General features: G+C 46.9%; 2 protein-coding genes across 2 annotated transcripts; one reads left to right on the top strand and one right to left on the bottom strand.

The window, feature by feature from the left end:
* The first annotated feature begins 255 nt into the window (after positions 1-255).
* LOC123137501 (succinate--CoA ligase [ADP-forming] subunit beta, mitochondrial) lies at positions 256-5,974 on the top strand. The gene is made up of 12 exons (XM_044557289.1): positions 256-537; positions 673-783; positions 1,482-1,593; positions 2,302-2,366; positions 2,799-2,876; positions 3,633-3,707; positions 3,844-3,996; positions 4,078-4,212; positions 4,413-4,577; positions 4,765-4,887; positions 5,426-5,497; positions 5,603-5,974. The coding sequence occupies exons 1-12, from the start codon at positions 436-438 to the stop codon at positions 5,678-5,680; spliced, it is 1,269 nt and encodes a 422-aa protein (XP_044413224.1). The 5' UTR covers positions 256-435; the 3' UTR covers positions 5,681-5,974.
* A 1,385-nt stretch (positions 5,975-7,359) lies between these two features.
* Positions 7,360-11,059, bottom strand: LOC123137502 (long-chain-alcohol oxidase FAO2). The gene is made up of 3 exons (XM_044557290.1): positions 10,635-11,059; positions 10,255-10,527; positions 7,360-9,248 (listed from the first exon to the last, which is right to left on the bottom strand). The coding sequence occupies exons 1-3, from the start codon at positions 10,863-10,865 to the stop codon at positions 7,473-7,475; spliced, it is 2,280 nt and encodes a 759-aa protein (XP_044413225.1). The 5' UTR covers positions 10,866-11,059; the 3' UTR covers positions 7,360-7,472.
* Between the last annotated feature and the right edge of the window lie 15,930 nt (positions 11,060-26,989).

Below are 26,989 nucleotides of genomic sequence, written 5' to 3' on the forward strand. Positions count from 1 at the left end.
GTACAGTCACTGCTCATGTGGGACCTGATCCCACATGTCATTGACACTACAGCATCATACGGTACTGCAGAGGATCTCAACCCATCGGACGATGGGCCGGCTGGCTCATTCATATTTTTGTCAAAAGAAAAACTCTTTAGCATATTTTCACCCTAAAAAACAAACGTCAACTTCGTCATTAGCCAATGACAGGTGTGCCCCACGTTATGTCGACCCACATGTCAGTCAAACGACGGTGATCCTAAATCAGCGGTCCCTTCGACGTGAACCAGTCCATTTGCTCGGCGCAGCCGCACCCTTCCGCAAGAAAGAAAAGGGAGGGGAGGGGAGAACAGAATAACATCAGACCCGCAAAGAGGAGGAGCGAAACAGCATCCCTTCCTTCCTCCACGCCCGTAGGGTTTCCGGATCGGAGGAGCCCAAGCCGCCGCAGCCATGGTTCGCGGATCGCTCGGGAGGTTGGCGTCGCGCACCCTCTCCGTCGCCGGCAAATGGCAGCACCAGCAGCTCCGCCGCCTCAACATCCACGAGTACCAGGTGCCTGCGTCCAGATCCCGCCGTTCCTCCCCCATTCTCCTCGATTCGTATTTGTGCGGATTCGTTGAATTTCGATTTGGAGGCCCGTCTGACAAGCTAGGGTTTCTGCCGGACTGGCTTATGTTGGTTTCACAGGGCGCGGAGTTGATGGGGAAGTTCGGGATCAACGTGCCCAAGGGCGCGGTGGTGGGGTCAGTGCAGGAGGTCAAGGAAGTTTTGAAGAACGTCTTCCCCAGTGAGAAAGAGGTGATGCTACCTAGGTTTCTAATGCTTTTTTTTTCGTGTCCTTGTTATCCTTCACTCGTGCAAATGCGAGGCTCGTGCTGTGCAGATGGTATTGAAATGTGTTAGTGAATCTAGTTTACCGCGAAATCCTGCTGAATCCGGGTTAGGTTGGTAGAAATATATGTTTGGTTTGGTAATGTTGCTGTGATGTGTGATACATTTTGGAAAGGAGGTTATTGGTTGCTATAATCTATAATGTGTGCGTATTCTGATAGCCTCATTCTGGCAATTCGTACGCCTGTATTGTATATTATTCTGTGTGTTAAAAGTAACACTACTTACATGTGTAAATCACTCCACCGCACTTCAAACAAAGTGAGTCATGTCAAGCTATAGCTGCTCTTGGAATTATAATGATTTGTTGGCATAGTTTTTTTGCTAACGTTATGAACTCTTAAGAAATAGTCTATTTTTTCTCCAAAAGCTATTTTAATTAACTGAGACGACGTCCCGGTTTCTTCTCAGTATTCTGCAGCTAAATACTCGTGTAGCCTTGTTAGTTATCCTTGTGCCAGCAGATTGTTTGGCCGGGCAGTTCATTCCCAATACGAAGTATAGTAGATTTTCATCGATAATGTATTTCTGGTGCTGTTTGTATCATAGCTTCCACCATGTTATTATCGTAGTTCAATTGTGTTTAAAAGATGACGCCATTGCAGATAGTTGTGAAAAGCCAAATCCTTGCCGGTGGCCGTGGATTGGGAACTTTCAAAAGTGGACTGAAGGGTGGTGTCCATATTGTTAAGGCTGAGGAGGCTGAAAGCCTTGCAGGTAAATCTTTGTGAGTTGTAGTTTACATTATGGTATCTGCACATTCATGGTGTAGTAATGCAGTTTGAAGATGTTGTGTATCCAAGTATTTGTTGAGATGTATCGTTGGGAAATTGGCTTGACAAATCCACATTTATGCATAATCATTATCATTCCTGACTGCAGTTTACTATAAATGCGCGCCACCTGGCCAATTTTATGGTATACAACTATACATACACATGAAGGCCAAGCATATAATATAACTGAGATCAGTTCATTTTATTGGTTGTGTCTAAATTGTTGTCATCACATTTATCAGTTGTGACAGTGAAAACTGCAACTTAAGGTCACGTGCTTCTATGAAGCGTGACATGATAATTACATTCAGGTTTAACTAAACTGATTTATTTTTGGTGATCTTTTCTTGGAATCTACTACCTCCATACCAAAATATAAGGCGTTTGGCCTACCAAAACGTTTTATATTTTGGTACAGAGGTAATATGTTGTATCCACGCCTTTGCTGCCGGCTATAAGTGGTTTATTATTTAATGTTTTTGTTCTGAGTGAATGTGCCTTCCCATTTGAACTTGCACCATTGGATTTCTAGTCACATGTAGTGTTGTCATTAGTCATTTTCTTCAGAGTGAATCAACTAAATTGTAGTTACTTCTGTGTTGGTTGTGCATGTTTTCACTGTAGAGTGTTTGTACTGACTCATCTGCAGCTAAAATGCTTAACCAGGTCCTAGTAACAAAACAAACTGGTCCACAGGGGAAGGTTGTGGGCAAGGTTAGTTTTTTCTAATCTGATCCCATCTTTCAGTTGTGTTATGTAGCATTGCTAGAAATTAACGTTTTAGGTATTCCGTGACTCTTCAGTAAGCAAGTTTTGGCTTCCACGGGCTTGATACTCACCTGACTTGTTTCTATCAATGTTTAGATGTATGATGTATGCACTAATTCCGGTGTACTTATGTTCAATGAAGTAACACACAATAATAATATACAGTTGAATGGGCCATATAACCGTACCCAGTGTTCTTGCCGTGCAATGACAATAGTTAATCTACAACATTTTTTTTGAGTTATTTTTAAGACAATAGTGCATTAGCATTTCAACTTCTCAGGTAAACGATATTCAAATAATGCTGCTGTTATTTAGTTCTGCTTGATTCGGTGAAACATTTTTAACTACTGATATTTTTTCTGTTCTGTATGACAGGTCTACTTATGTGAGAAAATGTCACTTGTTAATGAGATGTACTTTGCGATCACCCTTGATAGGAAGACTGCTGGTCCAGTATGTCATTGATCACTGGCCTGCTTGTTTATTTTGTCATTTTCATTACCCAGCATCTGTTCCATTTTGTGAATAAATCAGTGCGGTCTATATTGTTTTTAAAAGATTTCATGGTATTACAAACCTTTCTCATGTATAAGTGCCAAAGGAAATAGCTGTTAGTGCTGTTGATTGTTTTTATTCCAGACTTGTTTAGGATGTCGATCCATGATAATTTATAAGATTGTGTGCATGAATATGCTTACATGAAAAATATAGATCGTATTTTCATGGGAATAGTGTTCCTCTTTTGTCCCTACATAGCAAGTTACCTCAATTATTTCATTGAAGTGATTAATGTATATATTATTCAGTTTTCCGTTAAAAAATACCATTATATGGTAAACCTTCACATTAATCTTTAGCCACCTAATAACAGGCTGTCACATTAGTATTTCACTGTATTAAGTTGCTTAAATTTTGGATGTATCATTAAACAAGTTTCTTGTACAGTTTTTTGATGCCACGCAGCGATATTTTCTTTCTACTTCTGTATTTGTTCTGATATAGGTATGAACTGAACATTTGGGGTGATGTGAACCTTGAGTGTTCTTAGTTGTTTTGGCCGCTTTACTTTTTCTAAACCCTATAATGTACTTAATCAATCAAACCTGTAGCTACTTAATGTCCATTCTTCCCTGTTTCAATTGCAGAGACTCATGCTGTGATATTTTTTTTCTAGTGCTGATTGCTAAGGCTCATATTTATTTTTTTCAGCTCATTATAGCTTGCGCCGAGGGAGGAACGAGCATTGAAGATCTTGCAGAGAAGTTCCCTGATAAGATTGTTAAGGTCATCTATTTGTTCAACTTGATTTTGGATCAATGCGTACATATCTTGAGTAGCAGGTTCACTTGTCATATCAGAGCTTTTAGCGTCCTAATGATAATTTGCTTACACATTGAAATCCAATTCATTATATTACCAGGTTCCTGTTGATGTATTCAAGGGAATCACTGATGAGGATGCAGCTAAAGTTGTTGATGGTCTGGCACCAAAGACAGCAGACAGGCAATCTTCTATAGAACAGATTAAGAAGCTATATGAACTTTTCTGCAAGACCGACTGCACAATGCTGGAGGTACTGCAGTGTGAAGTTTTTCTCATTTGCGATGTTAAATATCTTTGTCATTCTTATGATCTGGATTTCTTATGTGAGTAGATAAATCCTCTTGCCGAGACAGCTGATAAAAAGCTAGTTGCTGCTGATGCAAAGTTGAACTTCGATGATAATGCTGCGTTTAGGCAGAAAGAAATATTTGCACTGCGTGATACAACACAGGAGGACCCCAGAGAGGTATTTCGTGTGTTGCTCTTTTCTTTAATACCTTTTTCATGTTCATTTTGTCTCTCTGTTAAACTGTTTTCTCTTCTTTATTTTGTAATTTTGTAATCCCCTAACCCTTCTTTTGAAGGAAGATTTGCCTCTATAGATTATATTTTTGTTACAAATATAAGAGCAATATCAACTGAGATTTATCTTTACCAACTTTACAGGTGGCTGCTGCTAAAGCAGATTTGAACTACATCGGGCTTGATGGAGAGATTGGTTGCATGGTGAATGGTGCAGGATTGGCAATGGCTACGATGGACATCATTAAGCTGCATGGTGGTACACCTGCCAATTTTCTTGATGTTGGTGGGAGTGCATCCGAGGGACAGGTATATAGTGGGATTTTGTTTGTTTGTTTGTAATTATCATCACTGGAGAAATGTATAAATACTATTAACAGCTAGAAGAGGTTGCAAAAATTAATGATTAATTACTTAAAATCCATGTGAAGAATTGTGTTTCCACCTTTTGTTTTCAACAAATGCACATGTTCATTTTTCTATAACTTCTATTCAGGTTGTGGAAGCATTTAAGATATTGACTTCAGACGATAGAGTGAAGGCAATTCTAGTGAACATTTTTGGAGGTATCATGAAATGTGACGTGATAGCAAGTGGAATAGTGAATGCAGCTAAACAGGTATCTATCAAGTTTTGATTGAATGAATACACCATATTCTTGTAGCCTGTTTTTAGTAAATTATTTTCCCTTATTCGGTGTTTATTTCTTTCTGTGGGGAACCTTATCTTGAACTTAGGTACAGTTTATTTGCACCATTTCAGAAACTAACTCTTAACGTACAAGTCAATATTTGTTTCAGTTATCTGCTCGTTTTTTTTGTAACACCAAACTATCCCATATTTTTTGTGCATACTTTATTGTATGTGGTTTCATTATAGGATAGTTTGGTGTTACCATTAGTGTCTTCTGCGAAAGATTTTTTCTGTATTGCTGATATTTCATCAAGTTCTGAACCTGATTAGCCGCTGTGTATAATTTTGTAATTTTCCCATGATGTATGCTAGAAGAGTCCTTTCAGCATGTTATTGTTCCCCAGGAATGTAATGATAGTACATAGCATGTTATTTGGCTTAATATTCCTTGAGCTTACAACTACATAGCTTGGTCTACATACTTTTCCTGTAGCAAATTCTTACACTTGTTCTCCTATTATCAGGTTGATCTTAAGGTCCCTGTTGTTGTTCGGCTAGAAGGCACCAATGTAGACCAAGGGAAAAGGATTCTTAAGGTATTGGTGATCATCTTTGTGCATGCGTGTTAACTGAGTCATGCTTCCTTTGTTCTGAAGTTGTTCATGTTTGGGATTTGACTGGTCATGGTGCTCTGATTGCAGGAAAGTGGAATGACATTGATCACTGCAGAGGATCTTGATGATGCTGCAGAGAAGGCTGTAAAAGCATCAGTCAAATGATTAATGATTGTACCATATCAGTCTAAAGTTCTGTTTTCACTGGTACAAGAGGAGTGGTGCTCTCTTGGTGATTTTGGGGGCCGAAATCTTGAAGTATATTTTTTTTGAAGTGGAGTGATTCCACTTTGAGTTTTCCTTCAAACTTGTGATCTTTGTGTTAATAAACCTATATGGGCACAAAATTGAGCAGCCACTGTTATGAAGTTCAAGTAGGATTTACCTGTTTTGTGCGGATCAACACGGTACATGTTGACGCTTCATTTGCCCTGTCAATTACTGCATCTTGCATCTTAACTGCGCAGTCTAAGCTGTTACAATCATACAAACTGAAATTTCTTTAGTGGGTTATTTTTAATACCGCACCAAGTTTGCACGCTCTCTTGTATATGAGCCTGTTTCCTCTGTTGGGGGTTGGGTGAAACTGCTAACCCGGTCAGGCCACTCTTCTCCAGGCTCCACCTGTCTTCTCTCTTCTATATAGTGCCGATTGAACGAACGTCTTTTGATCCAGATAAATCTTGAATTACTGCTTTAGTATTGTCCTTGCCAGTCGAGGTGTTGCTTCCGCAGTGGTTTCATGTGTCAATGTTCTGGCCTTGATATGAGCTTGTACAGTCGATGACCCGTACGTGGTCCAACAGCCCATGGGTGTGGTCTGTTAGGGCATCTGTTTTTCTAAAGCATCGGTGTCTTTTTCTACAGAAAAACGCTTAGCCTGTAGAAATAAGCATCGGTGCTTAAGAAAAGTCTGATTTATTTTTTTATAAGCACCTTCCCTAAGCATATTCTATTGTACAAGGCCTAAGTAGCGTTTGATGCCAGGATTCCAGCGTCCAACTGCCGATCGACGGGGAAATCGCCAGGAAATTGATCCAGGCGCTTCTCCTAGCATCTCCCATTCGAGATGTGAGATGCCCTTACTGCTGGCTATAAGGCTATGGCATATTGTTCGCCCGTCCAGGAACCATCTTGCTATGATGTACCCACCGAGAAAAAAGCACTTCGCTACAAAATTGTCGAGCGAGCTGTGGCACTGCGCTAACTTGTGCCATTCATACATTTTTAGGGCATAAAAACGATAAATGCAATTTTACCCCATGCTTTTCCATGCGGAGAAGAAAAATGACTCGAATGAATGCCCAATACCAATTGGCCATAGCTTGAAAGTTTTGTCTAAAATCAAATGTTGTAAAGTTCAATTAAAAAAATCAACAAATACGACACTAGATATGCATAATCAATATTTTATTGCATTTAATGATACTATTTTTTACCCCGCAGAAAAATGATAGTATTTTGATATTGTAGTTGTTGATATATTTTTGTGAACTCAATTAAATCTTTGTACCATTTGATTTCAATCAAAATGTATAGATCTTCTTTTCAAGCATGGAGGCAGTACTGCTCAGACCAAGATGAGTACGCGACACTTCGTAATTTTGCCACATGCCTGCCATATGTACAACAATTGAGGAGTGGTTGGATGGTTAGAGAGATTGTGGTATTCTCAACCCACCAGAGTTCAAGTCCTGGCGATGTGCTTTCAGTGGGAGGAAACGTTTTCGTCGACGACGAGGCGCCTATGATGATTTGTACTCATAGGGATAGGATGTGCGTGTGTGCGTTCATCCGAGTGCTTAGTGCTTGCGTCTGTACCGACGATGTTAAAAAAAAAGCAATTGAGGAATCTGATGGAAAGTTAGGATAACCGTACGTCCAAACTGACCCGCAACGTTCTTGTATCACAAACAAGACCCAAACTTATTATTCCGCGTACGTGCCGCAACTATTATTAATCTGTGGAGTGGTTTCTCCCGGAGGAGGGGCCGCGTTTCAGCTGCTCCGCGATGCCGGTGGCGAGGCAGTAGGCCACGGACTGTATGGTGATCATGGGGTTGACGCCCACCGCGCTCGGCAGGACGCTGCCGTCGCACACGTACAGCCGCTCCGCCTCCCAGCTCTCGCCGCGCGCGTCCACGGCGCCGTCCCCCGCCGTCGCGCCCATCCTGCAGCTGCCCATCTGGTGCGCCGTGCAGCACAGGCTCCAGTTCTCGCTCTTGGACTGCGGCCCGCGCACCCCGGTCACGCCGTTCAGGAACTCCTCCACCTCCTCGTCCGTGGCGCCCTTGCATCTCAGCCTCTGCCCGTCGCTCCGGTGCGTGCCGACCTCCGTCGCGCCGGCCGCCACCAGGATGCGCAGCGCCCGCCGCAGCCCCTCGCGCTGGTTCTCCCTGTCCACCGGGTCCAGGTGGTACGCGATCCGCCGCTCGCCGTGCACCGTCCCAGACCCGCGGTCCCTCACCAGGGAGAAGATGTGCACCGTCCGGCCGTAGTTGAGCATCCGCTCCTTCATGTCGCGCCCGGACACCCAGGGGAACTGCGTCCCCGCGGCGGCCACGCCCATCAGCGGCGTCTCGAGGATGGCCCGGTGCGGCAGCCCGTCAACGGCGGCCTCCACCTTGTGCAGGGACGTGATGATGCCGCCCTCGTACATCTTGCCCTTCAGCTCCGGCATCTTGTCCGGCGGGAAGTAGCCCCACGCCATGGCGATCGGGTGGAGGTGGAGGTTCTTGCCGATGTGCGGGTTCTTGAGCCCGCTGCCGCGCAGCAGCACCGGCGTGAGGAGCGAGCCGCCCGCTGCGACGGTCACCTTGGCGCGCACCTCCAGCTTCCTCGTGATCGCCGGGTTGGAGCTCGTAGCCACTACGCCGACACACCTCTTCCCCCTCGCACCGGCCGCGTCGGTGAACAGCAGCTTCTCCGCCTTGCAACCCGTTAGGATCACGGCGCCGCGGGCCACCGCGTCGACCAGCCACGTCGTGTCGGTGCCGCGCTTGTCCCCGGTGCGGCAGCCGTACCCGCAGCTGCCGCAGTAGTGGCCCTCCGACGAGTTCCTCGACACCGGCTCGACCTTGTACTCCAGCTTCTCGCACCCCTTGCGCAGGACCTTGTTCTGGAGCCCCTCCTCCTTGCAGCCCGACGTGACGCCAAGCCGCTTGAACACCACGTCCATCGCGGCGGTGTACTCTGGCTTGCCGAACAGCGGCAGGCCGTGCGCGGCCGCCCACTCCTTGCGCACGCTGTCGGGTGTCTTGATGCAGGCCGACCAGTTGACGGCCGAGCCGCCGCCGACCGTGGAGCCGGCCAGGAGGAGCCCGCTGCCGCTGAGCGTGCTCACGAACCCGCCGTACTCGTAGAGCTGGCTCATCGACGGGCCCTCGATGGACGTGTAGTCCCTGGCCGTGAAGTAGCTCCCCTTCTCGATGACCACCACCTTGTGGCCGGCCCCTGCGAGCACCGCGGCGGCCACGCCCCCGCCGCAGCCGGAGCCGACGATGACGACATCGCATTCGATCCTGCACACGTTCCGCGCCGCGTCCTCGGTCACCGCGAGGCCCTTTTCGGCGAGGCTGGTCGGGAGGGACGCGTCGGTCTGGTGGATGGTCTCGACCACGCCGTCGTCGAGTGGCCGCTTGGTGTTTGCCTGATCTTCTTGCTCCGTAGGCTCGTCGGTTGGCGGGCTGTAGCCGATCGCTCGCCAGTGAGGATTCTCCGAGTTATCGTCGGTCTGCGGGAAACGGAACACCATTATCAGAGCTGTTTGCTGTCATTTTCAACTCAACAAATCCACTGCATTGTCAGAGCTGGTTGCTGTCATTTTCAACTTAAAATCTATTTTTAGCACGCTTCCTAAATTCGGGCCCAATTGGTCTCGTCGGAGAAGGTGAAGAATTAGTGAGATTGTTCGGAAGTCGCAGCCAAGACATTTTGGGAAAAAAATGGGAAAAACCCAGCAAGAAATTAAGTGTGCCTGTGCCATCAAGTGTATGGAACTTGTCCCTTTTTTGATGGAAAATTCTCACTCTTTTTGCTGTGCTTCAAGTCTCCAACCACCAATAAAGTCTAAAAACGGGGACACGTCTCATTCTATTGAATTATTATATGGTAAATAACCAACGGCCACCGGTGCACATCACGGTCGGCATGAATCCACTGATGTATCGCCATCAGCAGCGCTGCGGCGGATCGATTGGCCAATTATAGCCGCTCCGAGAGGGCCACGGCCGGCTGTGTGGTTACGTTCGGTTTCACCATGTATGAAGGACTTATGGCCTTTTAATTGTAATAACACTGTGAACTTGTAATAAAAACTCCCTATACTCCGAAGAAAAAAGCAGCGCTGCGGCGGTGATTCGTAGGGCATGGGATCCGTCGCGCTGTAAGCCTAAAATTCACACGTTCGGCCCAACGAGTAAAATGATTACTGACGAACCTCCCGATGTCCACAAAGAGTACGTGGCCTTTCGTCAGACTCTCATGAAAGCGGTGGTACACTGGCTGCTACACAGCGTGCATGCATGCGTCCATTATTGCGCTGTGCCGCGCGCGCTCAGAGGCGCCATGGCCAACAGCAAGATCGTACACTACAGCACCACCACAAATATACTCGTATACACGCTGCCGCCTGCCGCTGCAATGCACGCGAGAAGCTAGCTAATGTTTCCATTTGCAAACTGGACATAGTAGTAGTGCTACAAAAGTACCCAGTCAGTAGGCGTGCGTGCTCTGCTTACCCAGGAGTAGAAGACGTAGAGGCAAAAGACCTTGACGAGGAGGAAGAAGAGGCGCAGAGGCGGGAGCATGGTCTCCCGGCTCCACCGGCGCAGCGCGTCCTCCCGCCGGTCCACCGGCATCTCCGCGAACCGCTGCACGAACGGGGAGCTCCACGATAGGCACCGCGCGCCGCACAGCGCGAGCGTCCCCAGCCGCGTGCCCAGCAGCCACAGCACCGTCCGCACCAGCGTCAGCGCCTCCCGGAGACACATTGCCGACATCAGCTGCGCGACCTGAGCGCGCATGTGCGTACAGAGTCAGCCGCCGGTTGGTAACAAAACGCAGGTCGTCAAGACACGCCGTCGTATCGTAGCTAGTCGCAGGTGTGTGTGCTACTAACCTCGTCCGGGACGGGCGGGTCGGCGGCGGATGCGAGGAAGAAGTCCCGGACGGCCTTGTCGGCGGCCAGGTGGTGGCCGTCGGGCGGCAGCGACGGGACCAGCGCGCCGCACACGGCGGTGAGCGCCATCATCTGGGTGGCGGAGAAGCCGTGCGTGTAGGGCTCCTTCCTCGCACCTCCTCCCCGCAGGAGGGGATGGCCCTGCCTTCTCTGCTTCTTGTCCTCTTCCATGTCGCCTTTCTGATGTCGTCACAGACTCACAGGGGGATGATGGAGCGTGGGTGGGTAGCGGCGAGGTGCGAGGTAATGGACAAGCGGAGTGTGGACCGTGGAGGTACCGAGGCTTTAACATTGGACGGATGGGATATGGACGATGGATGGGCGGCAACGTCCGTCCGCTGCTTCCCGGGCCCCGCGGAGCGCGGAAGGATTGCGAAATTTCGGAACCATCCAGGTACAGCTGTTTTCTTTTATACTCCACTGTCTCATCTTTTTCTTTTTTTTACTGTATGATCTTCTCATCTGTTTAACTGAACCGGAGGTGCAGGGTAACTGCCTGAACTGAAGTGAATCTAGAACGGCGCACAGCTCGTCGGCTGGACGGCTGCTGAAGGGTTACGTGCCGCGGGACGGCAGCCTGCTGTGTCGTCGCGCGCGGGACACCACATGCATGGTGCGCGGCCGGCGCAACGGCTCAACCGCGCGCGTGTTCTGTCCCCTCAGGCGGGCTCGGTTTGGATGGATGATGCGAGCTGCAACCTCGTGACTGTGGACCTAAAACATTTTGCTTGGAGAATCTGGAGGAGACGGATGGATGCTCGGCGTACCAAGCACGTACGTTGCAACAGCAAAAACGGAGAGTGCCGATCCAATTGACTTCATACCGAGCTTACCTTCTGGTACCCCGGAAAAAGGACATTCTCCTAAGGGCGATCATGACGTCAAGTACTTCTTGTTCTATGGCTCTGTGCAGATGACTAGCCTGACGGTACCTACCAAGGACGGGGTAGCTATTTTACAGTACGACACAATCTTGTACTCCCTACAAACAACAACGACAACAATAAAACCTTTTAGTTTCAAACAAATTGAGATAGACTAAAGATGAAACCCATAAAATCTCGTGGCACGCATAGATAGATAGCCGCCACGCACCCTTATTCATAGCTAGTTCTTTGGTGATATTTTAATCTTCCGGTCTTTCTTAACGAACTCCTCTCATTTCATCGGTCTACCCTGACCTCTCTTGACATTCTCCGCATGCTTTGGTCATCCGCTATGTATTGAAATTTTTGGAGGCTTACGCTGAATATGCCCAAAACATCTCAGACAATGTTGAACAAACTTCTCTTCAATTGGTGCTACCCCAACTCTATCTCGTATATCATCATTCCGGACTCGATCCTTCCTCGTGTGGCCACACATCTATCTCAACATACACATATCTGCCACACGTAACTGTTGAACATGTCGCTTTTTAGTCGGCCAGCACTTAGCAACATACAACATTGTGAGTCGAACAACCGTCATGTGGAACTTGCCTTTTAACTTTTGTGGCACCCTCTTGTCACAAAGAATGACAGAAACTTGGCGCCACTTCATCCATCCAGTTTTGATTCGATGATTCACATCTTCATCAATACCCCAATCCTCCTGCAGCACTGACCCCAAATATTGAAAGGTGTCCTTCTGAGGTACCGCTTGCCCATCAAGCCTAACCTCCTCCTCTTCACACCTAGTAGTACTGAAACCGCACATCATGTACTCGGTTGTAGTTCTACTAAGCCTAAACACTTTTGATTCTAAGGTTTGTCCCCATAACTCTATCGTCAACTAGCACCACATCATGCGTAAAGAGCATACACCATGGGATATCTCCTTGTATATCCCTTGTGACCTCATCCATCACCAAGGCAAAAAGATAAGGGCTCAAAGCTGACCCCTGATGCAGTCCTATCTTAATAGGGAAGTCATCAGTGTCGACATCACTTGTTCGAACACTTGTCACAACATTATCGTACATGTCCTTGATGTGGGTAATGTACTTTACTACGACTTTGTGTTTCTCCAAGGCCCACCAAATGACATTCTGTGGTATCTTATCATAGGCATTCTTCAAGTCAATGAACACCATATGCAAGTCCTTCTTTTGCTCCCTGTATCTCTCCATAAGTTGTCGTACCAAGAAAATAACTTCCATGGTCGACCTCCCAGGCATGAAACAAAACAGATTTTTGGTCACGCTTGTCATTCTTCTTAAGCGGTGCTCAATGACTCTTTCCCATAGCTTCATTGTATGGCTCATCAGCTTAATTCCACGGTAATTAGTACAACTCTGAACACCCCTTGTTCTTGAAGATTGCTACTAATATACTCTGTCTCCATTCTTCTGGCATCTTGTTTGCCTGAAAAATGAGATTGAAAAGTTTGGTTAGCCATGCTATCGCTATGTCCCCTAGGCCTTCCCGGACCTCAATGGGGATACAATCAGGGCCCATCGCCTTGCCTCCTTTCATCCTTTTTAAAGCCTCCTTGACCTCAAACTCCTGGATTCGCTGCACAAAACTCATGTTGGTCTCATCAGAGGAGTCGTCCAGTTCAATGGTAGAACTCTCATTCTCCTCATTGAACAACTTATCGAAGTACTCCTGCCATCTATGCTTAATCTCCTTGTCCTTCACCAAGAGTTGGTCTACTTCGTCCTTGATACATTTGACTTGGCCAATATCCCTTGTCTCCTCTCTTGGATCTCGGCCATCTTATAGATGTCCCTTTCGCCTTCCTTCGTGCCTAACCGTTGGTAGATGTCCTCATATGCCCGACCCCTTGCTTCACTGACAGCTCGCTTTGCGGCCTTCTTCGCCATCTTGTACTTCTTTATGTTCTCTGCACTCCTATCCAGGTATAGGCGTCTGAAGCAATCTTTCTTCTCTTTAATCGCCTTTCGGACATCATCATTCCACCACCAGGTATCCTTGTCTTCGCTTGTCCTTCCCCTGGACACTCCAAACTTCTCCGAGCCCGCCTTATGAATGCAAGTTGCCATCTTCATCCACACATTGTCCGCATACCCTCCTTCCTCCCAAGGGCCCTCCTTAATGACCTTCTCCTTGAGCGCCTGAGCTACCTTCCCCTTGAGATTCCACCACTTCGTTCTAGCGACTTTGGCATGCTTATCCCGCTAGACACGAATCCAAAAGCAGAAGTCAGCAATCACCAGCTTATGCTGAGGTACAACACTCTCTCCAGGTATCACCTTACAGTCTAGGCACGCACGCCTATCTTCTCTTCTCAAGAGGATGAAATCAATCTGGCTAGAGTGTTGGCCACTACGAAAAGTCAACATATGTGATTCTCTCTTTCTAAAGAGGGTGTTAGCTACAATCATGTCGTAGGCTAGATCAAAGCTTAAGACATCTTCTCCTTCTTGATTCCTGATGCCATAGCCAAATCCCCTATGTGCCCCTTCAAAATCTGTGTTAGATGTACCCACGTGGCCATTGAGGTCTCCTCCTATGAAGAGCTTCTCGCTAATCGGTACACTCCTAGCCATGTCTTCCAGGCCTTCCCAAAACTCCCTCTTAGTGTTCTCATTGTGACCTACTTGCGGGGCATGCGCGCTGATAACATTGAGAACTAAGTCCCCAACTACCAGCTTGATTAGGATAATTCGGTCCCCACGTCTCTTGACGTCTACCACTCCATACTTGAGGGTCTTGTTGATCAAGATGTCTGCGCCATTTCTGTTTACTGCCGTCCCCGTGTACCACAACTTGAAGCCGGTATCCTCCACCTCCTTCGCCTTCTGTCCCCTCCATTTGGTTTCTTGGATGCAAAGGATATCAACACCTCTCCTCACCGCTTCATCAATGTGTCACCCCGGCTCAGAGCAACCGGTTTACCTTGTATTGCCATCCCAGAGATCATGTCTTCTGGTAATACACAACAACTTGGTACAGAAATACAACCGCTTTATTGATCTCTTGCGGGAACATAGGTTCGATGATACATAAGGTAGCGAGGCCAAGCGGCACACACGCTGTTGCTGCACATATGTACATTATTTAGTACACATGTTGGGGGCCTCGATGATAATGACACAGCTACTCGGCAGCGGAACAACGACGTAGTAGGACTCCATCTCACAGAGACACTGCTGGGACACGACCTAGACTGTGATGCACGATGCAACTCCAACTCCTGGTACAACTTCTCCTGAAACTGGCATGACACGCCAGGTGAGTACTTTGAATGTACTCGCAAGCTCACGAAAAACAAAACAACAGTGCCAAACAACAACATGATATTTAAGCAGGTTATATGTAAGAACATGACATGCTACTCATGTAGTGGAGGTGTTTGAAGCACATGGTCCCTTGGGCCAGCTTACCATCTCGGTTACCTCGTAACCATATCCATCATCTTACCATGGTGATCACTGCAGGATCACAAAAGAAACAAACTTGATGATCCCTATAGATCGTTCACCATAACATGTGCCATTAATATAACTTTAGTGTGCAGGTTAATTATTTCTGCTGACCCACCATGTGACCTACTACGAATTGTGTCCGTAACCGAGGACGCGACTATCGATAGGTTAAACACACTCTGCAGAGGTTAGTACACTGTACCCACACCACAGAACCCATGGCGTCGTACTCCCATTCGGGTGGACCGACGGTGTTCCAACAAAACTAATCTATTGCCTGACACTATCCCAGCCACTCTAACCAACTCCCCTTTGGACTAAGTCATGGGTGGCCCCGCATGCCACTCCGGACATCAAACGACCACCATCGTGGCAAAACAAAAACGGTCCCAAACAGGGACAATGTACCAAAATAACTATGGGCACACAAGGCTATGCCTGCCTACCAGGCCAGGGTAGCGCAAGCGCATATCCTTCCCTCGTTGGAGGCAATAGACCAAATAAGGGCCTTCCCATAAAGGCAAATGTGTTGCACTGGGAAGCTCGATTCGGTGGCACCATGACTCGATCAACCACATGTTCAAGTTGTATTATCACCATGATTAACTTGAAATAAAATTTACTCGAGCCATAGTATGCCATGAAATGCACATGCAAGGATTCAACATAATGATGATACTTATCATAAGCATGATCATAACAAGTTAACCCTACTGCATAACTTAACAAAGTATCCAACATTATTATGTAAAACATATAAGCATAGCATGAAAAGTAAACTAGCACAAGTTAAATTATGTTAATAAACTAAATGAATATACGACTTTAAATTCAAGTAAAATCATAGTCATTACAAAGTCATCCTTGCAAATGTTTGTGGTGGCTTGCCTTAGTTCAGAGGAGGGTCACAAAACTTTTGGTCCTCTTCAAGACAAGTTGAACCTTCTGAAAATAGTCCAAATACCAAAAAGAAAATGTCACATAAAGCACTTTAATGCACCAGAAAATATGTACAACAAGGAAAAATCTCAACTTTTGCATGATAAAAGAGGAGCTCATCACAAAACTGTTGCAAAAAGAATCATCTCATTTGACTTGTGGTTTAGGATTTATAGCTTGTCAAAGTTCACTCAAAATATATGAATTTAAACAGAAAATAGACAACCCCAGAGAGAGCCACGTCGAAGGCGTATTTTGCAAACATGCCTCCACTCATACCGCTTTGGGAGAGAGAAGAGAGGCTGAAGGGTGGGATCACCTCATCATGTTTGAGAGAGAGAGAGAGAGAGAGAGAGAGATAGACGACGGCTCGGCCGGTGATGGCTCTCCGACAAGGAGGCCACAACGACTGCTGGTGAGGTGGGGGACGGATGCAGCTCATCCAGGCGAGAAAGCACGTACCCGAAACATGGGCAGAGGTGGACGGGCCGCGTCGCAGTGATCGTCTCTAGAGGCGGCGGGCGGCGGAGCTCGTCGGAGTCGGTGTTTCTGGCGGAGATCCGACAAACGAAGCAGATTGCCGTGCTCAGGAGAACCTCACGATCACGCCTGGGAAGAAGAACATGGTCGACGAGCACCAGAGCAAGTGGGCGGCCGTGGGAGATACGCGGCCAACTCTGGCGAGGGATGGCGGCTAGAGGCCCACCCAGCCTTGCCGCGGTGCTCAACTATTGAATTTGTGGCCATAGAAGGTGGGTGGGATGCTTAGAAAGGCTCGGGGTGGCTATATTAATAGGGGAGGGCGAGGCAGAGCTAAAGGCCACCAGCAATCCTTCTGGAGCGGCGAGAGGCGACGAGAGGGGCTCATGCTTGATGGGAGAGGTCGAGGGAGAACATCCAAACACAGTGGCAGCACAGAGCCAAGCAAGAGGACGCGAGAGAGGGACGACTCGATCACACGGGTCACTGTGCTCTCTGCTCCGCCGTGTCCGCGTCCGCCGAGCCAGCTACCGGCATCAAGGAGCGATAGAGAGGGGCTGAGAGGAAGAGGCTGAGGTAGCAGGAGGGTAGAGACACGCGAGGGTGGCGTGGGTGGCCTCACAGGCGAGGTAGAGAGGTGTTCGACACACAGAGCGCGCCGAACGCATGCCATGCGCCCTGTACTTGATGTCTACTACACAACTTGTTCTTGTAGACTCGTGTTCGCCCTCCAAGCGCAGAGTTTTGTAGGACAGTAACAAATTTCCCTCAACCTCAAGTGGATGACCTAAGGTTTATGAATCCGTGGAAGGCGTAGGATGAAGATGGTCTCTCTCAAACGACCCTGCAACCAAATAATAAAAAGTCTCTTGTGTCCCCAACACACCAACTACAGTTGTAATGTGCACTAGTTCGGCAAAGAGATGGTGATACAAGCATAGTAATGGTAGTAGATATTGATTTTTATAATAGGAACAATAAAAACAACAAGGTAGCAATTGATAAAACGGAGCACAAACGGTATTGCAAAGCTAGAAAATGAGGCCTAGGGTCCGTACTTTCACTAGTGCAATCTCTCAACAATGCTAATATAATTGGATCATATAACCACCCCTCAAGATGCAATGAAGAATCACTCCAAATTTCTTATCTAGCGGAGAACATAAGAAGCAACTGTTTGTAGGGTACGAAACCACCTCAAAGCTATTCTTTCCGATCAATCTATCCTAGAGTTCATACTAAAATAACACCAAGCTATTCTTTCCGATCGATCTAACCAAGAGTTCATACTAAAATAACATCATATGATACACATCAACCAACTCTAATGTCACTGCGAGTATCCGTGAGTTGATTATACGATATGCACCAAACAATTTCAGATTCATAATACTGAATCCAACACAAAGAACCTCAAATAGTGCCCCGAGATTTCTACCAGAGAAACAAAGACGAGAACGTGCATCAACCCCTATGCATAGATTACCCCAATGTCACTTCGGGAATCCACGTGTTGAGTGCCAAAACACATATCAAGTGAATCAATATGATACCCCATTGTCACCGTGGGTATTCATAGCAAGAAATACATAAAGTGTTCTCAAATCCATAAAATTATTCAATCCATATGAACAAAATCTCAAAGGGAGAACTCAATTCACAACAAGATAGAGAGGGGAAAACACCATATAATCCAACTATATTAACAAAGCCCGCGATACATGAAGATCGTGACATCTCAAGAACACGAGAGAGAGAGAGAGAGAGAGAGAGATTAAACACATACCTACTGGTACAAACCCTCGGCCCTGAGGGTGGACTACTCCCTCCTCATCACGGTGGCCGCCGGGATGATGAAGACGGCCACTAGTGATGATTTCCCCCTCCGGTGGAGTGCCGAAACGAGGTCTAGATTGGTTTTTCGTGCCTACAGAGGCCTGCAGCGGCGGAACTTCTGGTCTAGGGTTATTGCTGATGGTTTCTCTATTTATAGGATTTTTCAGCATTGGAATCACGCGAGGATGGGCCTCGAGGTGGGCACAACCCACCTGGGCGCGTCTGGGCCACCTGGCGCGCCCAGGTGTCTTGTGCTCACCTCCTTCACCTTCTGCTCCTCCCACGAAGCTTCTATTGCCTCTTTTGTTCCCAAAAAATCATCAAAAAGTTTCATTGCATTTGGAGAACTTTTATTTCTACACAAAAAACAACACCACAGTAGTTCTGCTGAAAACAGTGTCAGTCCGGGTTAGTTCCATCCAAATCATACCAAAACCATATAAAATTGTTTTAAATATGGCATGAATACTTCCTAAATTATAGATACGTTGGAGACGTATCAGCATCCCCAAGCTTAATTCCTACTCGTCCTCGAGTAGGTAAATGATAAAAGAAATAATTTATGAAGTGTGAATGCTAGCAAAGTGCATATGTTTGATCAATGATAATTTCAATCACTTTTCCTAGCATCATAACATCAATTCTTTCTCATAAAACTTCTCATGTTAAAGTAGCAACCAATTCACATGTTAAGGTTCAAACAATGAATTCTCTTGAAACTCAACACGCTATATTCTTAGTCACCAAACAATTGCAATTCAACTTATTCAACGGAGTCTAAGTAAGAGCTCAACATACTCAATCATCATATAGTCTTCCATGATTGCTAGTACTCAAAGCATATTTTTAGAACAAATGGCATCCATCAAACATAGAGAAAGACATGGGCTTAAGGTTTCACCTCCCAACTCATTTATCATAGAGATAATTGTCAACAATAATAAATCATGATCAAATATATTCGACTGGTCATATGTTCCTAGATCTTTTCCCATCACATGATGCTTGCCAACTAGAGAATAATTGAGGTTGAAATGAGAATGCATACTATTGACTCTTTCATAAAAGTAAATACTGAAAAGTAAAAGATAGGCCCTTCGTAGAGGGAAGCAGAGGTTGTCATGCACTCTTACTTTTTGGATGCCCAAGCTCTTAATGCAAAGGAACGTCACATTATATTGCCCCTTATGATAGCAACCTTTATTATGCAGTCCATCGCTTTTATTACTTTTCCATCACAAGTTCGTACAACGCTCACTTTTCCCTTACAATAAAAGATCAAGCATATTAAGGAGCAATTTTTATTGCTTTATGCACCAATGACAACTTAATTGAAGGATCTTATTCAATCCATAGGTAGGTATGGTGGACACTCATGGCAAGAAACTAGGTTTAAGGGTTTGTGGATGCACAAGTAGTATCTCTACTTAGTACAAATTTTTGGCTAGCAAAAGATCCTAGGCAAACACCACATGTTGGAGGATCCATAACAATATAACTTCTATGCAAATATACACAACCATAACTCATTATGTTGTCTTCCTTGTCCAACTTCAACTAATTTGCTCAAGTTTGAAAATAACTAATGGATATTCACAATCACAGAAGATGTCCAAGATAATATATTTGTATGTGAAAGTTCTCTTCCTTATACTAATCATTCATGAATTGCTTGTATGACCAATATTGTGATTGTCAAGCTTCAATAGATTTCAGTTTCTAAACTCAATATGAAGCTACTACGAGGCATGATATGATTTCAACTTCATGATATTCAATTCATTCAACAATTTATTCATAGGATATAAGTGAAGCACAAGATTAAATGACAAACTACTCCAAAAAGATACAAGTGAAGATCAAGCAAGTAGTTAAGTAAAGGGGTAGCTAATTGCGGACTACCTTATTTAAAAACTTTCATATCTAAGTATTTTGTTAAAATATCAAGATAAACAAAGCAAAATGACATTCCGAAAATAGCACACATCATGTGAAGAAGCAAAAACTTAGGCTCAACCGATACTAACCGATAATTGTTATGAAGAAATGTGGGATGCCTACCGAGGCATCCCCAAGCTTAGATGCTTGAGACTTATTGAAATATTATCTATGGATGCCTTGGGCATCCCCAAGCTTGAGTTTTTTTCTACTTTTTATATCATGGTTTCCCCAAATCTTAAAAACTTCATCGACACAAAACTCAACAAGAATTCATGAGGTACGTTAGTATAAATCAATGAAACACCTTATCATTCTCAACTGTAGAAAATCACTAAAATTATTCAACATTGCATACTAAATGCCTCTGCATATTTAATATTCCTATCCTCAAATAGAATCATTAAACATGCAAACATGTGCAAACAATGCAGACATAACAACAATTTGTCTAAACAGAACAGTCTGTAAAGGGTGAAGAATTACCCATACTTATTTAACTCAAACAATTCTAAAAATTTACCACACTGTAGAAAATTTTATCATAGCTTATTGTGCAAAAAAATTCAGCATTTTATAACATCCTGACTTCTCTCAAGAATTTTTGCAATAGCAATAAACTTCCTGTTTTGAAACAGAAACTCGTATACTTGCAAACTAAGCATGGTAAAGGCTATCCTTGCCACTTTTATTGAAATAAAAGATAAAAAACATTATTCTAAATAACAGCAAGCAAATCAAAACAAAATAAAATGACACTCCAAGAAAAACTCATATCATGCGACGAATAAAAATATAGCCTCAAGTAAGGTTACCGATATTGTTGGAGACGAAAGAGGGGATGCCTTGCGGGCATCCCCAAGCTTAGTTGCTTGGATCTTCCTTGAATAATAGCTTGGGGTGCCTTGAGCATCCTCAAGCTTAGGGTCCTGTCACTCCGTATTCTCCTCATATCGATATCACACCCAAAACTTGAAAACTTCAATCACATAAAACTTAGCAGAACTTCATGAGATGGGTTAGTATGATAAATAAAAATCATTCACTTTGGTACTGTCAAAGACAAGATTCATAATTTATATTCAGCAATAAATGTCACCGTGAGTATCCGTGAGTTGATTATATGATATGCATCAAACAATTTCAGATTCATAATACCCAGTCCAACACAAAGAACCTCAAAGAGTGCCCCAAGATTTCTATCGAAGAAACAAAGGCGAGAATGTGCATCAACCCCTATGCATAGATTACCCCAATGTTACCTCAGGAATCCGCGAGTTGAGTGCCAAAACAAATATCAAGTGAATCAATATGATACCCCATTGTCACAACGGGTACTGAGGGAGTCCCGGACTAGGGGGTGTCCGGATAGCCGAACTACCATCATCGGCCGGACTCCAAGACTATGAAGATACAAGATTGAAGACTTCGTCCCGTGTCCGGATGGGACTTTCCTTGGCATGGAAGGCAAGCTTGGCGATACGGATATGTAGATCTCCTACCTTTGTAACCGACTCTGTGTAACCCTAGCCCTCTCCGGTGTCTATATAAACCGGATGGCTTTAGTCTGTAGGACGAACAACAATCATACCATAGGCTAGCTTCTAGGGTTTAGCCTCCTTGATCTCGTGGTAGATCTACTCTTGTAACCCACATCATCAATATTAATCAAGAACCTGGGTAAAAACATCGTGTCCCTCGTCTCCTGTTACCATCCGCCTAGACGCACAGTTCGGGACCCCCTACCCGAGATCCGCCGGTTTTGACACCGACATTGGTGCTTTCATTGAGAGTTCCTCTGTGTCGTCACCGATAGGCTCGATGTCTTCTTCGATCATCAACGACGATGTAGTCCAGGGTGAGACCTCCCTCCCCGAACAGATCTTCGTATTCGGCGGCTTTGCACTGCGGGCCAATTCGCTTGGCCAGCTGGAGCAGATCGAAGGCTACGCCCCTGGCCGTTAGGTCAGATTTGGAAGTTTGAACTTCACGGCTGACATCCGCGGGGACTTGATCCTTGACGGATTCGAGCCACAGCCGAGCGTGCCGTACTGTCACGATGGGCATGATTTAGCTCTGCAGCCGGACAGTACCCTGGAGGCCACACTCAATCCCGCTCTGATCTTCGACTCGGGGCCGGCTGCGCAGACCAAGGATGGATGGCTAGACACCACCTCGGGGGCTGCAACCTCTACGGCGATAGAGCCGAACACCGATCTTGTCCCCCATGAAGCTCGTGACTCCGAGGTGCCGGACTCCTTGCCGGACTCCGGACCTCCCGCGCCCCCTCCAGTCGAAACCGATTGGGCGCCGATCATGGAGTTCACCGCGGCGGGCATCTTTCAACACTCACCTTTTGGCGACATCTTGAGTTCGCTAAAGTGCCTCTCGTTATCAGGAGAGGCCTGGCCGGACTGCGGCCAGGACGGTTGGGATGCGGACAACGAAGAAATTCAGAGCCCACCCACCACCCACTTGGTAGCCACTGTCGAAGATCTAACCGACATGCTAGATTACGACTCTGAGGACATCGACGGTATGGACGACGATGCCGGAGACGACCAAGAACCAGCGCCCACCGGGCACTGGAAAGCCACCTCTTCATACGACATATACATGGTGGATATCCCAAAGGATGGGAACGGCGAAGGAATAGCGGAGGATGACCCCTCCAAGAAACAACCCAAGCGCCAGCGTCAGTGGCGCCGCTCTAAATCCCGCCATAGCAAGAATGAGGATTCCGGCACCGGAGACAATAATACACCAGATAGCACCAAAGACAACCCACTCCAGCAAGATCCAGCACAGGAGGAGGGGGACGCCAGCCCTCATGAGAGAGCGGCCGAAGAAGAGGTAGAGGACTATATGCCTCCCTCCGGAGACGAGGTAAGCCTCGACGACGACGAATTCGTCGTACCTGAGGATCCCGTCGAACAGGAGCGTTTCAAACGCATGCTTATGGCCACGGCAAACAGCCTCAAGAAAAAGCAGTAGCAGCTTAGAGCTGATCAAGATCTGCTAGCCGACAGATGGACCAAAGTCCTCGCGGCCGAAGAGCATGAACTAGAACGTCCCTCCAAAAGCTACCCCAAACGTAAGCTGCTCCCCCGATTAGAGGTGGAGGCATATGATCCCGCTTCACCAGGAGACAATACGGCTGATTGACCACCCCGTGGTCGCGACAGAGAGGCCTCAAGGCCCTTCACTAGACCCGTACCCCGACATCGCTCGAAAAGCACAAGGCCACAGGGGAACACTCCGGACCTGCGAGACATATTGGAGGATAAGGCAAGACAATCAAGATCGATCTATGGATCACGTGGGCGCCCCACGATACGTGACAATCACCGTCTACCCGGACACAGTAAGTCCGGCCGGGCCGAACACAACAAACAAAGCTCTTTTGAGCTCCGTCGCGATATCGCCCAGCAGAGAGGCGCCGCACACCCACTGTGCTTCACAGATGAGGTAATGGATCATCAAATCCCAGAAGGGTTTAAACCCGTCAATATTGAATCTTATGATGGCATAACAGACCCCGCGGTCTGGATCGAGGACTATCTCCTCCACATCCACATGGCCCGCGGAGACGATGTCCACGCCATCAAATATCTCCCACTCAAACTTAAAGGACCAGCCCGGCACTGGCTTAACAGCTTGCCAGCAGAGTCAATCGGGAGTTGGGAGGACCTAGAAGCCGCATTCCTCGATAACTTCCAAGGCACGTACGTGCGACCACCAGATGCAGATGACCTAAGCCACATAATTCAGCAGCCAGACGAATCGGCCAGACAATTCTGGACACGGTTCTTAACCAAGAAAAACCAAATCGTTGACTGTCCGGATGCCGAGGCCCTCGCGGCCTTCAAGCATAACATCCGCGACGAGTGGCTTGCCCGACACCTGGGACAGGAAAAGCCGTAATCCATGGCAGCCCTTACATCACTCATGACCCGCTTCTGTGCGGGTGAGGACAGCTGGCTAGCACGCAGCAACAACCTTAACAAAAATTCTGGCAGTCCGGATATCAAGGACCGTAGTGGCAGGTCGCGTCGCAACAAAAAACAAACGCCGCATTAACGGCGATAACAGTAAGGATACGATAGTCAATGCCGGATTCAGAGGCTCTAAACCCGGTCAACGGAAAAAGCCATTCAAAAGAACAACTCAGGGTCCATCCAATTTGGACCGAATTCTCGACCGCTTGTGCCAGATACATGGCACCCCTGAAAAGCCAGCTAACCACACCAATAGGGACTGTTGGGTGTTCAAGCAGGCAGGCAAGTTAATTGCCGAAAACAGCGACAAGGGGCTACATAGCGACGACGAGGAAGAGACCCGACCGCCGAACAATAGAGGAAAGAAGGGTTTCCCCCCACAGGTGCGGATGGTGAACATGATATATGCCACGCACATACCCAAAAGGGAGTGGAAGCGTGCACTCAGGGATGTATACGCGATGGAGCCAGTTGCCTCGAAGTTCAATCCATGGTCCTCTTGCCCGATCACCTTTGACCGAAGGGACCACCCCACCAGCATTCGCCATGGTGGGTTCGCTGCATTGGTTCTAGACCCAATCGTCGATGGATTTCATCTCACCAGAGTCCTGATGGACGGCGGTAGCAGCCTAAACCTGCTTTATCAGGACACGGTGCACAAAATGAGCATAGACCCCTCAAGGATTAAACCTACCAAGACGACCTTTAAAGGCGTCATACCAGGTGTAGAAGCCAATTGTACAGGCTCAGTTACACTCGAAGTGGTCTTCGGATCCCCGGATAACTTCCAAAGCGAGGAGTTAATCTTCGACATAGTCCCGTTCTGCAGCGGCTATCATGCCTTGCTTAGACATAGCGCGTTCGCAAAGTTCAACGCGGTGCCGCACTACGCATACCTCAAGCTCAAGATGCCATGCCCTAGAGGAGTCATCACGGTCAACGGAAACACTGAACGCTCCCTCCGAACGGAGGAACATACAGCGGCTCTCGCGGCAGAAGTACAGAGCAGCCTTTTAAGGCAATTCTCGAGTCCGGCTGCCAAGCGGCCGGACACAGCTAAGCGTGCCTAGAGTAACCTACAACACGACCACCTGACACGTTCCGAGCACGCGTAGAAGTGCAGCCCCAACCCCAGCCCCTATAAAACATTAAGACAGACCCTTCGCGTACTCCATTACGCTCTGAAGATACCATGGGCATGGGGCAAGGGGCTCGACCACGATAAGCCCAAACTGCAGCTCAACCGCACCAGGGGCTCTTAAGTGTGTCGTTTCTTTTTCTTTTCCTTTTATTTTTTACCTACAGGACTCCGTTCGTCAGAGGCCCTGTCCGGCAGCAGACATGCCGACCCCATGATACAACAGCCAGGGAAGGAGAAAGGCTAAAAATCCAGGTGGTCTCCATTATGAGCATTAAGTCTGTTTTATGCATTATTCCGTAGCCTACCCCTGGAGGGGGACATGCTAAACAGTCCCATCCCTTGCTTACCGCACCACTTGTATCGTCCTGCACTTACAATAGTTTTTATTTGAATAAAGCAATGCAGCACATTTTTTGCTTCCAATTGCATTTCTTTCTTACACATATGTTCATCTATGACATGTTGCATCCGTACGTTTTGGTACGGCTAAATACACCAGGGGCTTATGTTTCCCGCGTTATGGAGTGATAAGTCCGAACACTTTCACAAGTGCGGCACCCCGAACTTATAGCATTATATGCATCGGCTCCGAATCATGTTCTTGGGTCAATAGTTGGGTTTGCTCGGCTCCCATGTTTTGGTACCTTACGTTCCGTTTTATCGGCTAAGGTAGCAGTGGGAGAACCACTGCGATTGTGCCCCAGTTGAGCTGGGTTAACGCCTCAGTGGAGAAAGCTAAAACTGACCGTCATGATGAGGCGAGAGCTGGTCGCTGTTCGAGAGGTTCTTTGCGAGTCCTTAAAGACTTATGCCGCTTCGAGCGAGGAGCCGGATTCTGTCCGGCCACGGCGTGGATAGCGCCCCAAATTCGGCCTTCCGAAAACTAGGGGCTTCACCGAAATTTAAAATTATAGAATTCTATGGCTAAGTGAGAGTGTTCAAGCATTATAAGTCCGGTTGCCTTGTTCATTGTGTTGAGCGCCTCCCTCGATGGACCCAAATATGGGAACAAGAGTGCCCAAATTTATCCCGAACACCCCAGCACTCGTGGCATGGGGGCTGAAGCCGACGACTTGCCATCTCTCAGATTTGATAAACAGCCGCACAGAAGGTAATATTTTAAATTAACAAGTGTTGCTTCACGCATATGAACTTAGTTTTTAGCGCACAGGATAACAAAATGCGAGTCTACTCAAAAACTTCTTCTTTGGAGCACTCACCCGCAATAATGCGGGCGCCCTTCAGCACACTCCTATAATACATCTCAGGCGTGCGATGCTCCTTGCCCTCTGGTGGGGGGTCCGTCACAAGCTTCTGGGCATCCATCTTGCCCTAGTGCACCTTTGCGCGGGCAAGGGCCCGACGCGCACCCTCGATACAGACGGAGTGCTTGATAACTTCAACCCACGGGCACGCGTCCACCAGCCGCCGCACCAGGCCGAAGTAGCTCCCATGCATAGCCTCCTTAGGCCACAGCCGAACTATGAGGCCCTTCATGGCCTGTTCGGCCGCCTTGTGGAGCTCGACCAGCTACTTCAGCTGGTCGCTAAGGGGCACCGGATGTCCGGCCTCAGCATACTGAGACCAGAAG

Source organism: Triticum aestivum, chromosome 6B, assembly GCF_018294505.1.
Source record: "Triticum aestivum cultivar Chinese Spring chromosome 6B, IWGSC CS RefSeq v2.1, whole genome shotgun sequence".
Classification (NCBI taxonomy): Eukaryota; Viridiplantae; Streptophyta; class Magnoliopsida; order Poales; family Poaceae; genus Triticum; species Triticum aestivum.